General features: G+C 37.9%; 1 protein-coding gene across 1 annotated transcript; it reads left to right on the forward strand.

The window, feature by feature from the left end:
- The first annotated feature begins 169 nt into the window (after positions 1-169).
- LOC135202822 (eukaryotic translation initiation factor 3 subunit A-like) lies at positions 170-2,442 on the forward strand. Its single transcript, XM_064232283.1, has 3 exons — positions 170-275; positions 380-689; positions 840-2,442. Exons 1-3 carry the CDS (start codon positions 170-172, stop codon positions 2,440-2,442), a joined length of 2,019 nt encoding a protein of 672 aa, XP_064088353.1.
- Positions 2,443-17,102: the final 14,660 nt, after the last annotated feature.

The raw sequence follows: 17,102 nt of genomic DNA on the forward strand, positions 1-17,102 counted from the left end.
TGGGAGAAGAGGAACTGGAAGGAAGAAGAAGAGGACCTGGGAAGAAGAGGAACTGGAAGAGAAGGACCTGGAAGAGAGGGACTGGGAGAAGAGGAACCTGGAAGAAGAAGGACCTGAAGAGAGGGACCTGGGAGAAGAGGAACTGGAAGAAGAATAGGACCTGAAGAAGATGGGACCTGGAAGAAGAGGACCTGCGAAAGAAGAGGGACTGGGAGAAGAGGAACCTGAAGAAGAAGGACCTGGAGAAGAGGACCTGGAAGAAGACGGACCTGGGAGCAAGAGGAACCTGGACGAAGAGGGACCAGGAGAAGAGGACTAAGGGAGAAGAGGACCTGGAGAGAAGAGGAACTGGAAAGAAAAGGAAGGAACCTGGAAGAAGAGGAACCTGGAAGAAGAAGGACCTGGAAGAAGAGGAACCTGGAAGAAGAAGGACCTGGAAGAAGAGGAACCTGGAAGAAGAAGGACCTGGAAGAAGAGGAACCTGGGAGGAAGAGGACCTGGAAGAAGAAGGACCTGGAAAAGAAGAGGGACCTGAAGAAGAGGGACCTGGCGGAAGAAGAGGGGGACCTGGAAGAAGAGGACCTGGAAGAAGAAAGGGACTGGGAAGAAGAGGAACCTGGGAAGAAGAGGAACCTGGAAGAAAACCGAGGAACCTGGAAGAAGAAAGGAAGGAAGGAACCTGAAAAGAAGTAGCGAACCTGGAAGAAGAGGAACCTGGAAGAAGAAGGACCTGGAAGAAGAGGACCTGGAAGAAGAGGGACCTGGAAGAAGAGGGACCTGGGAGAAGAGGAACCTGGAAGAAGAAGGACCTGGAGAAGAGGAACCTGGAACCCAAGAAGAGGAACTGGAGCTGGAAGACCGAGGGAAAGAAGGACCTGGAAGAAGAGGAACCTGGAAGAAGAGGGACCTGGAGAAGAGGGGGGAACCTCCGGAGAAGAGGGACCTGAGAAGAGGGACCTGGAGAAAAGAGAACCTGGGAAGAAGACCTGGAGGAAAAAGGGCCACCTGCCAAGTGGAAAAGAAGAGGAACCTGGAAAGAAGAGGGGACCTGGGAAGAAAAGACGGGAACCTGGGAGAAGAGGGAACCCTGGGAAGAAGAAGGAACCTGGGAAGAAGAGGAACCTGGAAGAAGGAAGGGACCTGGGAAGAAGAAGGGAACCTGGGAAGAAGAGGGAAAAAAAAAACCCCTTGGAAGAAGGGAAGGGACTGGAAAGAAGAAGGGAACCTGGGAAGGAAGAGGGACCGGAAGGAAGAGGAAACCTGGAAGAAGAGGGAACCGGAAGAAGAAGGGATGGAAGAAGGGAGGGAACCTGGGAGGAAGAGGGAACCTGGAAGAAGGGGACCTGGGGAACAAAGGAATGGACCTTGGAAGAAGTAAGGAACCTGGAAGAAGAAGGGACTGGAAGAAGAAGGGACCTGGAAAGAAGGAAGGGAACCTGGAAGAAGAAGGGCCTGGGAAGAAGAGGGAAAAACCTGGAAGAAGAAGGACCTGGGAGAAGAAGGAAATGTGGAAAAGAAGGAAGGGACCTTGGAAGAAGAAGGGACCCCTGGAAAAAGAAGAAAGGACCTGGAAGAAGAAGGGACCTGGAAGAATGGAAGGGGAACCTGGAGGAAAGAAGGAAACCTGGAAGAAGAAGGAACCTGGGAAGGAAGGAGGGAACGGGAAGGAAGAAGGGAACCTGGGAAGAAGAAGGGACCTGGGAAGAAGGAAGGAACCAACCTGGGAAAGAAGAGGGCCGGGACCTGGAAGAAGAAGGACCTGGAAAGAAAGAAGAACCTGGAAGAAGAGGGAACCTGGGGAAGAAGAGGGAACCTGGAAGAAGACCGGGAATTGGGAACCTGGGAAGGAAGAGGGAACCTGGGAAGAAGAAGGGACCCTGGAAGAAGAAGGGACCTGGCCGGAAGAAGAAGGACCTGTGGAAGAAGAAAGGACCGGGAAGCAAGAAGGACCTGGAAGAAGAGGGACCTGGAAGAAGAAGGACCTGGAAGAAGAAGGATTGGAAGAAGAAGGAACCTGGAAGTAAAAGGGAAAGAACCTGGAAGAAGAAGGGACCTGGAAGGAAGAAAGGGAGGAAACCCTGGAAGAAGAAGGACCTGGAAGAAGAAGGAAGGGAACCTGGAAGAAGAAGGACCTGGAATAAGAAGGAAGGACCTGGAAGAAGAAGGGACCTGGAAGAAGGAAGGACCTGGAAGAAGAGGGAACCTGGGAAGAAGAAGGAACCTGGAAGAAGAAGGGACCTGGGAAGAAGAAGGGGAACCTGGAAGAAGAAGGACCGGGAAGAAGAGGGGAGGAAAGAAGAAGGACCTGGAAGAAGATGGACCTGGAAGAAGAAGGGACCTGGAAAGAAGAGGGACTGGAAGAAGAAGGGACCTGGAAAGAAGAAGGAACCTGGAAGAAGAGGAACCTGGGAAGAAGAGGGGAACCTGGAAGACCGGGAGTGATAGGAAGAAGGAGGGAACTGGTTTTTTTAAAGAAGAAGGGACCAATGGGAAGAAGAAGGAACCTGGAAGGAAGACCTGAACTGGAATGGAAGAAGGAACTGGAAGAAGAGGGGACCTGGAATGGAAGAAGGAGGGCCTGGAAAAGAAGGAACCCTGGAAAGAAGAGGGACCTGGAAGAAGAGGGGACCTGGGGAAAGAAGGAACCCGGAACCGGGAAAGGGACATGGTGAAGAAGGGGAGGGAACCTGGAAGAAGAGGGACCTGGGAGAAGAGGAACCTGGAAGAAGAAGGACCTGGAAGAAGAGGGACCTGGAAGAAGAGGGACCTGGAAGAAGAGGGACCTGGAAGAAGAGGAACCTGGAAGAAGAGGGACCTGGGAAGAAGAGGAAACCTGGAGAAGAAGGGACCGGGAGGAAAGAAGGGAGGAACCTGGGAAGAAGAAAGGAACCTGGGAAGAAGAAGGAACCTGGAAGAAAGAAGGGACCTGGGAAGAAGAGGGACCTGGGAAAGAAGAGGGAACCTGGAAAGAAGAAGGAACCTGGAAGAAGAAGGACCAGGGAAGAAGGAAATGGAACCTGGAAGAAGAGGGGAACCTGGGAAGAAGAAGGAAACCTGTGAAGAAGAAGGAACCTGGAAGAAGAGGAACCTGGAAGAAGGGACCTGGAAGAAGAGGAACCTGGAAGAAGAAGGACCTGGAAGAAGAGGAACCTGGAAGAAGAAGGACCTGGAAGAAGAGGAACCTGGAAGAAGAAGGACCTGGAAGAAGAGGAAACCAAGGAAGAAGGACCGGGAAAACCGGAAGAAGCGGGACCTGGAAGAAGAAGGAAACCTGGAAGAAGATGGAACCGGAAGAAGAAGGACCTTGGAAGAAGAGGGAACCGGAAAAGAAGAAGGGACCGGAAGAAGAGGGAACCGGTAAGAAGAAGGAACCTGGAAGAAGAAGGAACCTGGAAGAAGGAAAGGAACCTGAAAGAAGAAGGAACCTGGAAAGAAGAAGGCCAACCTGGAAGAAGAGGAACCTGGAAGGAAAAGGGACCGGGAAGAAGAAGGGAACCTGGAAGAAGAAGGACCGGTGAAAGAACCAAAAAGGGGGAAGGGAACCTGGGAAGAAGAAAGGAACCTGGAAGAAGAGGAACCTGGAAGAAGGGAAGGACCTCGGAAGAAGGGAACCTTGGAAGAAGAAGGAACCTGGGAAGAAAGAAGGAACCTTGGAAGAAGAGGGACCTGGGAAAAGAAAGGCGGGGACCTGGGAAGGGAAACAAAAAAAAAAGGAAAAGACCTGGAAGAAAAGGGACCTGGAGGAAAAAGGGCCGGGAAGAAAAGGAGCCTGGAAGACACGGGACCTGGAAGGAAAGGGACCTGGTAGAATAGAAACCTGGAAGAAAGAGGACCTGGAAGAAGAGGGGTCCTGAAAGGGAAAGAACCTCAACATAATCATCAGCATCATCATCCCACTGACAGAATCGCCGAGTCAGCAGAATGGAGTCCCTGATGCCTCACTTTTTATTGGCTATTAGATCCTATGGCGGTATCAAGCTCGGGCCATAATTCGATTCCCTGCTCTTTTCCGAGGGATCATGAGTCAATAAGGACGAAGAAGAAGAAGAGGAGGAGAAGGAGGAAGAGGAGGAGGAGGAGGATTGAGAGAGGTAAAGCTGATATATTAAGAATAACACTTAGAAAGAAATCAAGTGTGGCCGAGTTGTATTTATGAGCAAAAGTCAATTATACTTGGCCAGTCTAATAATCACAGTTACTATCTGACGCTATTGTGTATTTACCTACAGACTTATTACGTTTTCATCCTTTTATTGTCTTTTATGCTTTTGATAGCTAACTTCTCCTGTGTAACAGTTATTAATTACTCGTCACAGACCATCACTGTATGGACGAATTGCGTTCAGTACGTGTAAGAAATTACATGAAGAAACACACAAATAAAACTCTGTTCATGCTGTTAAAAAAAACTCTTAGAGAACATAGAAAACGCTTCTGGGACATATGTTTGTCATGGATGAATAATTCCAAAGAGGTTCGAGTGAAAAGAAAGAAAATACAGTAGAGGGAAAAAAACGAGATGCCAATAGAAATGCTGAAGTGGAGATGCGCAGTGCTTTCTATTATAACAGAAGAAGAACAGACAATAGAAACTAGAATTTGCTTGAACAATTTAGTTGTCATAACATGCATGTTTCTTGAGTTTTCAGTGTCCTTTACGTTGCTAAGCAGAATTAGACAAATAAGACTTTTAATTAAATATCTAAATAAACACTTTAGTTTTACCTGATACAGAGCCCATGCAATTAATACTCTTCCAGCTGGAAATTAATCATTTATGTTAGAAATTACATAATATATGCAGCAAGAAAAAAGTTTATTTATTAATTTTATTCATTTTTTATTCATTTTTATATATAACGTCAACCCATTGCAACCCAAATTAAATGACGCTGGCTCCAGACAGTCTAGCACTCCCCAAAGGTTAATTGAATCATGTTAATACATTTACCTGTAAATAAGGTTAATATTAACGACGCCATTACCATCGTTCTTATCATAATAATTACATTTTTAGTGGGAAAGTAAATCCACAGTATTATACGTGTGGATTTACTTTCCTATTTTATCGACTCGTGTGACTATGAGTTTTCTTTCGACATTTTTAGTATTAGTATATAGGGAACTTTTTATGCAAGTAATGGTATTGAAAATAATAATCCAATACTTTATCTTTTTTGTTCTAAGTGATGTATTCACGTATAAGTGAATATACTTTATGATTTGGTCACAACAAAGGATCATTGTTTTGGAATCACTTTTGTTTTACTTTCTTAAGATAATGGCAACGCTTTCCAATATTGATTTTCTTCATGCTTTTTTATCCTCGATTCCTTAAACCTCATTTAAAATCTTGACTGCGTGTCTTGTCAATCATTTATCGTAACAATAACAACCCTCCAACAATTGATATCCTTCGAAATTTGGAACATTAAGAAACTGAGTACGCGTTATTCAATAAGAAGCTTGGTGTTTATCGCCGGAGCTTAATCAATCTCCTTTGAATAATTCCCATTAGTGTACAAGTTTCATAATTAACTTTCATTCCTCGATTCCTCATTCACTGGGCGAGGAACAACTTCGCAGATTAACCAGATTGATTTCGTCTGGAAGTGTGATGTTGATGGGAAGCCTTCAACTCTGTGCGAGGGAGAGGCTGCTGCCTCTTGCCACTCACTCATGGTTGATTACTAACTTACAAAGCAGTCTGTGGTCAATGAGTTACTTATTAAGCAGGCAATGGTCGATTAATTAGATTTCAAAGCAGCCAGTGGTCTATTAGTTACTTATAAAGTAGGCAATGGTCAATTAGTTACTTGCAAAGGAGTCTCTGGTCAATGAGTTACTAATTAAGTACGCAATGGTCGATTAGTTATCTAGAAAGCAGTCTGTGGTCGATTAGTTGCTTATTACGTAGGCAATGGTCGATTGGTTTCTTATAAAGTAAGAAATAGTCTATTAGTTAGCTATAAATCACCCAATGGTCTATTACTTACTTATAAAGTAGGCAATGATCGATTAGTTACTTTATTAAGTAACTAAAGTAGTCAGTGGTCAATATTTACAAAACACTAAAAGGTCGATTGGTTACTTATTAACAAGCTCTGCAGTTTTCCTTCGTTTTGTTTTCTCGGATGAGCCCTGAAAACTCTCTGTTCTAGGTCGTCCTTCAGATTTCTTAGGAGTTTCATTTTCTGGGTTTTGATACACTTTAGCATCAAGCCAACCTTGGTACTTACTTAGAAATAACTTTCTGGTTCTGGTAACAGTTCTCCACTTAATTCTTAAGTTTTTCAGAAAGTTAATCACAATATTTGTTGCTATAGTGTATCACGTATAATATTTTCAATCTTTCCAAGCAGAAAATTATGTAGTTTACCATCATGAAAACTATGCATATGTCCATTCTTTATCGCTTCACTAGCTTCATTAAACAGATATTGGTTAGTAACATCCACTTTCATGCACCTTGTTATTGTCCTATATCTGAAATAAAAAGATATAATGGCTCATTATTTTTCTTAAACCGGATATCTCCATCTTTTACTAATATTTTTTTCATAGTTGTCCAGACAATTGTATTCACTGTAAAAAAAAAGTGGCAGTTAGTGGCAAACAGTTTTTCGTCCTATTGTTTGGGACTTAATTATCTACCATTTAACATCATTGGGAATCATTGCAAAGCTTTGCAATTTTTTGTGCTAAATCATAAACTTTTATATGCCTAAAATTTTCAACAAATTTTGAGAGACTTATATCAAACACTGTTGCACCCAACATTTAGATCATAAATATAAAGATCAAGACCTTTAATATATAATACACACACACACACACACACACACACACACACATATATATATATATTATATATATATATATTATATATATATAATATATATATATATATATATATATATATTATATATATATGTATATATATATATATATATATTACATATATATATATATATATATATATATATATAATATATATATATATATATATAGTATATATATATATATAATATATATATATATATATATATATATATATATATATATATAATATATATATATATATATTTATATATATATATAATAATATAATAATATATTATAATATATAATAATAGATATATATATATATATCTCAAAAATCACCATAACGTGACTGGAATATCTTGAAGTAATCAAAGTCCACAATTATGTAAAATGTGTATTAAAAATACATAAAAAACGGGAGCTTTCGTCTACTTGATCAGTAGACCTCATCAGCCGTACTGATTTTTCTTTTCAAAAAATATATACAAAAAAGTTACGAAGGACAGGCAGGACTCTGGAAACGTCTCCAAGGGAGATAACAACCAAAACAAACTATCTTAATCATGTTATTCCCTCGTTCAAATATCTGGCCAAAAGGCGAGCCGATCGTCGTGGTTGAACTACCTCCTCTGTGTGTTCGGCTGTTCCCTCGTCCAAAACTTCTGCATCGGCACCTGCAATGGGGGTTCTTCCTTCCAATGCTGGGCAGGAGGAAAGAGAGACAACCTAGGCAGTAGGAGTGGTGCAAACAACGTCTGTACTAATATTTACAGTTTTAAGAACCAAATAATTTAAAAATGTATCCTCTTGGGTAAATGATTTGTTAAAATCAAACACGTTTAAAATATTAATAAGAGCCCCTTCAACTACTCTGCGTCTACTTGTGTTATTATCTTTGTAAATTACTCTCGCTCCTTCCCAGTCAATTACATGCCCTAACTCTAACGTATGTCTAGCAACGAAACTATATTTCAATCCCAACCTACATGATCGCTTATGTTCCTCTAATCTTATACCTAATCCCCTGCCAGATTCCCCATAATAACACTTATTGCAATCTTTACACGGTACCACATAAACCCCAACGTCATCTTTCCTTTCTTTTTCATGATTCCTAATCAACTTCGATTTTAACGAGGTATTATACCTAAAAGCTAAATCCAACCTATTTTCCCCATTCTGTTTTAATAAATGTTGCACCCTTTCCAAACTATGATGATAAGGAAGCGGAATACACTGACTACTTTTGAATTCATATTTCCTGGTCGGTGGATTATAAAAGTTTTTTCTAGCCTTGGTAAACGCTTGGTCAATAAAATATTTTGGGTATCCCAGTCTCGTGAAAACCTCTCTTATATGTTTCATTTCCTTGTCTATGTACTGTGGTTCACAAATCCGAAGCCTCTCGTTACCATGTTGACGATTACATAAGACTTTATACGTTGGGTATGGTATGAATATAAATGAATGTACATTTCTGCGTTGGTGTCTTTTCTGTATACATTAAATGTAAAGTTAAAAGTAACAGGGTCATGGTGAACCAGAACGTCCAGAAATGGTAAATTATTGTCGACCTCAAGTTCAACTGAAAAGTTAATGGATGGCATCAAGTTATTAAAAAATTCTAAAAAACGATTAAACTGAATAACACTACCTTTATAAATCAAAAAGATGTCGTCAACATATCTAACCCATAGAAAAGGCTTAATGTCCTCAGGACAACGGCTAACTAAATCAGCTATGGGGTCACCATTACCTCCAGTGTTGGCTAATTTGTGCATGGAATTGTTTGAAGCTGATTTAGTTAGCCGTTGTCCTGAGGACATTTAGCCTTTTCTATGGGTTAGATATGTTGACGATATCTTTTTGATTTATAAAGGTAGTGTTATTCAGTTTAATCGTTTTTTAGAATTTGTTAATAACTTGATGCCATCCATTAACTTTTCAGTTGAATTTGAGGTCGACAATAATTTACCATTTCTGGACGTTCTGGTTCACCATGACCCTGTTACTTTTAACATTACATTTAGTGTATACAGAAAAGACACCAACGCAGAAATGTACATTCATTTTTATTCATACCATAGCCAACGTATAAAGTCTAATGTAATCGTCAACATGGTAACGAGAGGGCTTCGGATTTGTGAACCACAGTACATAGTCAAGGAAATGAAACATATAAGAGAGGTTTTCACGAGACTGGGATACCCAAAATATTTTATTGACCAAGCGTTTACCAAGGCTAGAAAAAACTTTTATAATCCACCGACCAGGAAATATGAATTCAAAAGTAGTCAGTGTATTTCGCTTCCTTATCATCATAGTTTGGAAAGGGTGCAACATTTATTAAAACAGAATGGGGAAAATAGGTTGGATTTAGCTTTTAGGTATAATACCTCGTTAAAATCATGAAAAAGAAAGGAAAGATGACGTTGGGGTTTATGTGGTACCGTGTAAAGATTGCAATAAGTGTTATTATGGGGAATCTGGCAGGGGATATCTGCTAGACATACGTTAGAGTTAGGGCATGTAATTGACTGGGAAGGAGCGAGAGTAATTTACAAAGATAATAATGCAAGTAGACGCAGAGTAGTTGAAGGGGCTCTTATTAATATTTTAAACGTGTTTGATTTTAACAAATCATTTACCCAAGAGGATACATTTTTAAATTATTTGGTTCTTAAAACTGTAAATATTAGTACAGACGTTGTTTGCACCACCTCCTACTGCCTCAGGTTGTCTCTCTTTCTCCATGCCCCAGGCATTGGAAGGAAGAACCCCATTGCAGGTGCCGATGCAGAAGTTTTGGACGAGGGAACAGCCGAACACAGAGGAGGTAGTTCAACCACGACGATCGGCTCGCCTTTTGGCCAGACATTTGAACGAGGGAATAACATGATTAAGATAGTTTGTTTTGGTTGTTATCTCCCTTGGAGACGTTTCCAGAGTCCTGCCTGTCCTTCGTAACTTTTTTGTATATATTTTTGAAAGAGAAAAAGCAGTACGGCTGATGAGGTCTACTGATCAAGTAGACGAAAGCTCCCGTTTTTTATGTATTTTTAATACACATTTTACATAATTGTGGACTTTGATTACTTCAAGATATTCCAGTCACGTTATGGTGATTTTTTTTAGATTAACTCGTCCACGACTAGCAACAATGGTTGTACCTGGACCCATATCTTTTGAAGGCCAAGAATGTTTAAGCTTATACCGAAGGACAGTCAGGAGGTGGACGTCTTTTTTGAAGTGCAAGAATCAACTTAAATTCCTGAAAAGATGTGAAGAGGAGTTGGTGATGCCTAAGACATTTGGCTCCGTGGTAGCCTCCTCTTTTAGTGGAGAGGCTTTCTCGGATTTCCAGCGCTTGTTTCTGAAGGATAAGATTCTGCAGTGCCAAACCGAGTGTGAAGATCGTCACTTCGAGCTAAGGCGGTTGCAGGCTGAGCTGAGGAGTTTGCTTCAATCAGACGTGTTTGAAGGCACCAGGCGGAGAATGGGTGAGATAGCCTCCCGTAGGGGAGTGGTGCATTTTCGTATTTTAATGGATAAATTAAACAGGTTATGTAGAAACTCACCATGGTCGAAGGTTTTTAGGGAAGGCCTTATTTTAAATCTATCTTCACTTGTTTAACCACTGAAGAAAAAGAAAGGGAAGCTTGTGTTTAGGGTTCAATTTTTGCATGGGTTCTGGGGATAATTTTTTAGTTGAAGGACTAAGCATTATTAATAGATTCAATTATCAAAATCAAGATTCTCAAATTAATTTGTTAAAGGGATGTTTGGCAGCCTGTGCTATTGAACCACAGAAAACAGTGTTACCCTGCAGACACAGAGATGCGATTAGCAGGTTGGGTAGAAATAAAGAAGTTAAAATTATGAAGGCAGATAAGGGTGGGGCAGTTGTTATTATGAACATTGATGATTACAATAATAAGATTTTTAGATTATTGGATGATGAAAATACATACGAAGCTTGTATCGATTCCTTCGATTAGTGAAATACAGAAAGAATTTAATTGGCACCTTAAGGCTATCAGCAGCCGGGTCATGGATAGAAATTTGCGTGATAATTTACTTAAAATGACTTCTGATAAGAATCCGTTCCTTCTGTATTTTTATGGCATACCTAAAGCACACAAACCGGGGTGCCCATTGAGACCCATAGTGTCAACGTGTGGTGCTCCTTAGTCAAAGTTGGCTAAATGGTTAGCTACGATTCTGAGTAATTTCTTGGTAAATCTCCCCTTCTCATTTACGTCATTCATCAGATTTTATTGAGAGAATACGGAATATAGGCCATTGCGAGGGTAAAATGATTAGTTTAGACGTTAATGCATTATTTACAAATGTCCCATTAGATTATGTTTTAAACAAACTCAAGGAAAAAGAAAGGGAGGGTACCTTTATCCACAAATTCCTGTTGACATTTTAATTAATTTGACTTAAGGCTTTTCGTGTGTTAGGTCAAATGTATTTAGCTTCAGAGGGCAGGGTTACCGACAAAACTTCGGAATAGCTATGGGGTCACCATTATCTCCAGTGTTGGCTAATTTGTGCATGGAATTGTTTGAAGCTGATTCAGTTAGCCGTTGTCCAGAGGACATTAAGCCTTTTCTATGGGTTAGATATGTTGACGATATCTTTTTGATTTATAAAGGTAGTGTTATTCAGTTTAATCGTTTTTTAGAATTTGTTAATAACTTGACGCCATCCATTAACTTTTCAGTTGAATTTGAGGTCGACAATAATTTACCATTTCTGGACGTTCTGGTTCACCATGACCCTGTTACTTTTAACTTTACATTTAGTGTATACAGAAAAGACACCAACGCAGAAATGTACATTCATTTTTATTCATACCATAGCCAACGTATAAAGTCTAATGTAATCGTCAACATGGTAACGAGAGGGCTTCGGATTTGTGAACCACAGTACATAGACAAGGAAATGAAACATATAAGAGAGGTTTTTCACGAGACTGGGATACCAAAATATTTATTGACCAAGCGTTTACCAAGGCTAGAAAAAACTTTTATAATCCACCGACCAGGAAATATGTATTCAAAAGTAGTCAGTGTATTCCGCTTCCTTATCATCATAGTTTGGAAAGGGTGCAACATTTATTAAAACAGAATGGGGAAAATAGGTTGGATTTAGCTTTTAGGTATAATACCTCGTTAAAATCGAAGTTGATTAGGAATCATGAAAAAGAAAGGAAAGATGACGTTGGGGTTTATGTGGTACCGTGTAAAGATTGCAATAAGTGTTATTATGGGGAATCTGGCAGGGGATTAGGTATAAGATTAGAGGAACATAAGCGATCATGTAGGTTGGGATTGAAATATAGTTTCGTTGCTAGACATACGCTAGAGTTAGGGCATGTAATTGACTGGGAAGGAGTGAGAGTAATTTATAAAGATAATAACGCAAGTAGACGCAGAGTAGTTGAAGGGGCTCTTATTAATATTTTAAACGTGTTTGATTTTAACAAATCATTTACCCAAGAGGATACATTTTTAAATTATTTGGTTCTTAAAACTGTAAATATTAGTACAGACGTTGTTTGCACCACTCCTACTGCCTAGGTTGTCTCTCTTTCTCCTGCCCAGGCATTGGAAGGAAGAACCCCCATTGCAGGTGCCGATGCAGAAGTTTTGGACGAGGGAACAGCCGAACACACAGAGGAGGTAGTTCAACCACGACGATCGGCTCGCCTTTTGGCCAGATATTTGAACAAGGGAATAACATGATTAAGATAGTTTGTTTTGGTTGTTATCTCCCTTGGAGACGTTTCCAGAGTCCTGCCTGTCCTTCGTAACTTTTTTGTATATATTTTTTGAAAAGAAAAAATCAGTACGGCTGATGAGGTCTACTGATTCAAGTAGACGAAAGCTCCCGTTTTTTATGTATTTTTAATACACATACATATATAAATTATATATAATAATATATATATATATTTATTATATATATATATAGTTATAATAATATTTTATTATATTATATTTATATATATCTATATATATATATATGATAGATATATATATAATAATATTATTAATAATGTATAGAGTATATAGTATATAGAATATAAGTATATATATATATATATACTATATAAATATATATGGCTATATATATATAGGTAGAATATATATATAAATATATATAAAATACCATATATATACTATATATATATATACTACTATATATATATATATAGATATGATATATAATATATATAATATAAATATATATGTTTAATATATATAATATAGATAACACCTATATACTTATCAATTATACAGTATATATAATATATAATATATAATATAATATATAATATATATACCATTATATATATATATAATATAATTATAATAATATATATATATATTATACCGTATATATATCTAATATATATTATATATCTAATATATAATATAATATATATAGTATATATATAATATATATACATATATATAATTATATATATAATATATCATATATATATATATAAATATATATATATATTATTTAGATATATGTGTATATATATATATATATATATATATATATATATATATATATATTATGTACACACACATGTACATATACGTAAACGTGAATCGTCTCAATTTTCCTCTTCGAGAAGTCATAGATCTCAGAAGTAAATTTATCCCTTCCGGCAAATATAATCCTTCTTAGGAGGATTTGCTTTAGATCTTGGGAGTCGATGGAAAGGGTTTGCTTCTCCCGCCTGTTAACCTTTTTTCCCCGATTCTATTAAGCTATTCTTCTTTCTCTTTCTATGATTATAGATGAGCTGAATTGCCTGTTGACTCGGGTGTTTGGACCTGAAACATAAATTCATAAGTCAATCCAATCTATTATGCCATCAGAAAGGACAACCACTCATTCCTTCTTTGCATAACATTTTTATCAAAATTATCCAAGTAAATCACAGGACTCTTAAAAACACCAAAATGGGAGATTTTACGGAGTTTATATATTTCGAAGACAACTGTCTTCCTCGACGGATAATTGTCTTCGAAATACTACATTTTAAAAGCTACCTTTATTATATATATATATATATATATTATATTATATATATTATATATATAATATATCTTATATATATATATATAAGTATATATATATATATATAGAGTATACAATATATATATATATATATTATATATTTATATATATATATGTATATATATATATATATATATATATATATATATATATATATATATAATATATATATATATATATATATACACACACATCCGATGTAGCAGGAAGGAACACGTACTTGAGAGTATCCTTAAATCCACGGTAGAAAGGTAAGTGAAGCAAGGACTTGGAACAAGAACTTTCGTAGTGTATTCTACATTTTCAAATTAAAAATGCAGAATATCCGACAGGTCCCTGTTTCACTTAACTTTCTGCCGTGGGTTTAAGGATATAAACATATACAGATACATACGTATAACTGAATCACGAAAGTTTGGAACGTGATAGATGCACAAATAAAGGTATAAGCCACGAAGGAAAGTGAGACACCGGAGTAGCTGCTACTCCCCCCCCAGGTTTCAGTTACTTTCTGGGCTCATACCTTTACAGATATGATTGTGGGTTCATGTTGATGCAACTGCGCATGCTTCTTTCCATCTACCTTTTTCTCAAAGGCTCGCACCTCAGAGTGTGTTCCCGTCTGCGTCTGATTGCATGTTATCCTGGACGTGTGGATTGGAGGACTCCGATAACCAGGTTTGTTTGTTGACGAACGAATCAAGTCTCGGGGGGGCTGGGGGATCTCGTCCCTTCAAAGGACCCCTGCTTTGTTTGACAAGGGAGAAGGGCAGCGTTCTAACAAAGAGAGAGTCTAAATGGTTTTGCCTCTGATTTTTATTCATTAATTGCTATATCTCCTCTTTCTGTTGTTATTGCAACTAGAGACGTAGGCGTTTTCTTGCAAGATTTGGCCGCTGAAGTTTTTATTTTTTTTTTAGAATGTTTCCACATTTTGAGGTTTTTATTTTATTTTTTATTAAATTGATAACACTTATCATTTTTCTGTTTGGTCTGAATCATCTTTTGAGATTTTATCAATTGTGCGCATATTTAATACATAAAAGTTTTGAAAAAAATAAAAAGTCGACAAATCGTGGCATGGGCGTTAATGTACACACACACACACATATATATATATATATATATATATATATATATATTATCTATATATATATATATATATATATATGTAAGTGTTTACATAATAAAAATATGGAATGTTAGTCCATATATATAAAAGATTGCTTGCAGGAATGTGATCAGACTAGAGACGCTAAAGATGACGTATACAATAAAAGTATGCTAAGATAACATGCCGTCACCTGTAGTCATTCAATTGTTTATAAACATTTAGTCCAAGCCCCTCCTGCTTGAGACAACTACGGCCTACGTGATCTGTAGCGTGTCTCATTTGATTGTGTTTGTTTATGTAACTGTCATCTGATTGTATGTTCATATGTTCGAACTACTGTCTGTTCCTTCATAACTTGTAACAGAGATGGTAGACAGGCAGAACAGAGTTAGTGATCGTCATTAGAAGACCTGTACCTCTTTACCTAAGCTTTATCATGTAGAGGAATAGGATTAGCCATCATCATTGGCAGAAGCGATCAAGTTATCGTTATTAGAAGACTTGTACAATCATATCTGATCTTCAGCATGTAAAACTTCAGAAGAATACATATATTTTTATATTTCGTGTTTTCTACAAGAACCTCCTCACCGAACCATGAGTTTAACACATCGTCGTAATAACCAACAAGATAATACCGACTTCGTAAGTGATCTACAAACCCCCAGACACTCCATTGAAGATGGAAGTGCAATACCAACCGACTTAGCGTAAGATTATCGCAGTCTAACATACCTCATAGGGCGCCTTATTATACAAGGCACAAGCCCTAATATTGGTGGCCAGCGTACCAGAAGAACTCTACAAACGTCCTACGAAGAAAAAAAAACCAGAATAATAAATCATGTATCATAAGAAGTCAACGACGACGGAAGCAGCAGGATTCTTCAAGCAAACTAGTATCATCGTTAGTGAGCGACTTCAGAAAAACAATAAGAAACTTTTCAACGACGACGAAAGCAACAGATTCTTCAAGCAACTTAGTATCATCGTTAGTGAATAACTTCAAGAAACAAACCGAACGCGTCTGCAGCATCGGATCTTTCAAGGGCTCGAATCATCGAAACAACGCGCACGGGGGAAACTGAAGCCAAACCAGGTCATCCGCTAAATAGAGAAGGAGGACCAAGGCCGTGTGTCGTTATCGGAACACCGTGACTTCCCACAAAAGCAAGCTAAGTACAATTTTTTATTCATTTGGAGTAACTTTGAGTGTTTCCTTTGCAGGTCGAATTTCGTTATTCCTGTGGCTGAAGTTACGAGACATTCTTAATCTTACTTTTTTACAGAAATTATCTACATCATTGAGATTTCGCTACTGCGAGTTTTTTATCTTTGAGTGTCTGTTTCCAGAAGTTCTACTGAAATATCATAATCATATACTATGTTAATTTTATCATTTTGGGTGATTATTAATCCCTTACGTAACAAATCATATTAAACAGTGAATATGTAAGTGTTTACATAATAAAAATATGGAATGTTAGTCCATATATATAAAAGTCTAAAACTAAAGAGGTCAACCAGATTGCTTGCAGGAATGTGATCAGACTAGAGACGCTAAAGATGACGTATACAATAAATATGTAAGCTAAGATAACATGCCGTCACCTGTAGTCATTCAATTGTTTATAAACATTAGTCCAAGCTCCCTGCTTGAGACAACTACCCGACCTATTATTCAAACGGCCTACGTGATCTGTAGCGTGTCTCATTTGATTGTGTGTTCGTATGAAACTATGTCATCTGATAGTATGTTCATATGTTCGAACTACTGTCTGTTCCTTCATAACTTGTAACAGAGATGGTAGACAAGCAGAACAGAGTTAGCTATCGTCATTAGAAGACCTGTACCTCTTTACCTAAGCTTTATCATGTAGAGGAATAGGATTAGCCATCATCATTGGCAGAAGCGATCAAGCTATCGTCATAGAAGACTTGTACGATCATACCTGATCTTCATCATGTAAAACTTCAGAAGAATATACTATTTTTATACCTTGTGTTTTCTACAAGAACCTCACCGAACCATGAGTTTAACACATCGTCGTAAAGA

This window comes from Macrobrachium nipponense, chromosome 33 (genome assembly GCF_015104395.2).
Source record: "Macrobrachium nipponense isolate FS-2020 chromosome 33, ASM1510439v2, whole genome shotgun sequence".
Lineage (NCBI taxonomy): Eukaryota > Metazoa > Arthropoda > Malacostraca > Decapoda > Palaemonidae > Macrobrachium > Macrobrachium nipponense.

What these genes read in the sequence shown, in the direction of transcription:
- LOC135202822 (XM_064232283.1), top strand. Translation starts at nt 170, where the DNA reads ATGGGACCTGGAAGAAGAGGACCTGCGAAAGAAGAGGGACTGGGAGAA. An exon ending in GGAAGAAGACGGACCTGGGA is followed by an intron (nt 276 to 379) that starts GCAAGAGGAACC and finishes ACCTGGAAGAAG; the next exon opens with AGGAACCTGGAAGAAGAAGG. An exon ending in AGGAAGGAACCTGAAAAGAA is followed by an intron (nt 690 to 839) that starts GTAGCGAACCTG and finishes GAACCCAAGAAG; the next exon opens with AGGAACTGGAGCTGGAAGAC.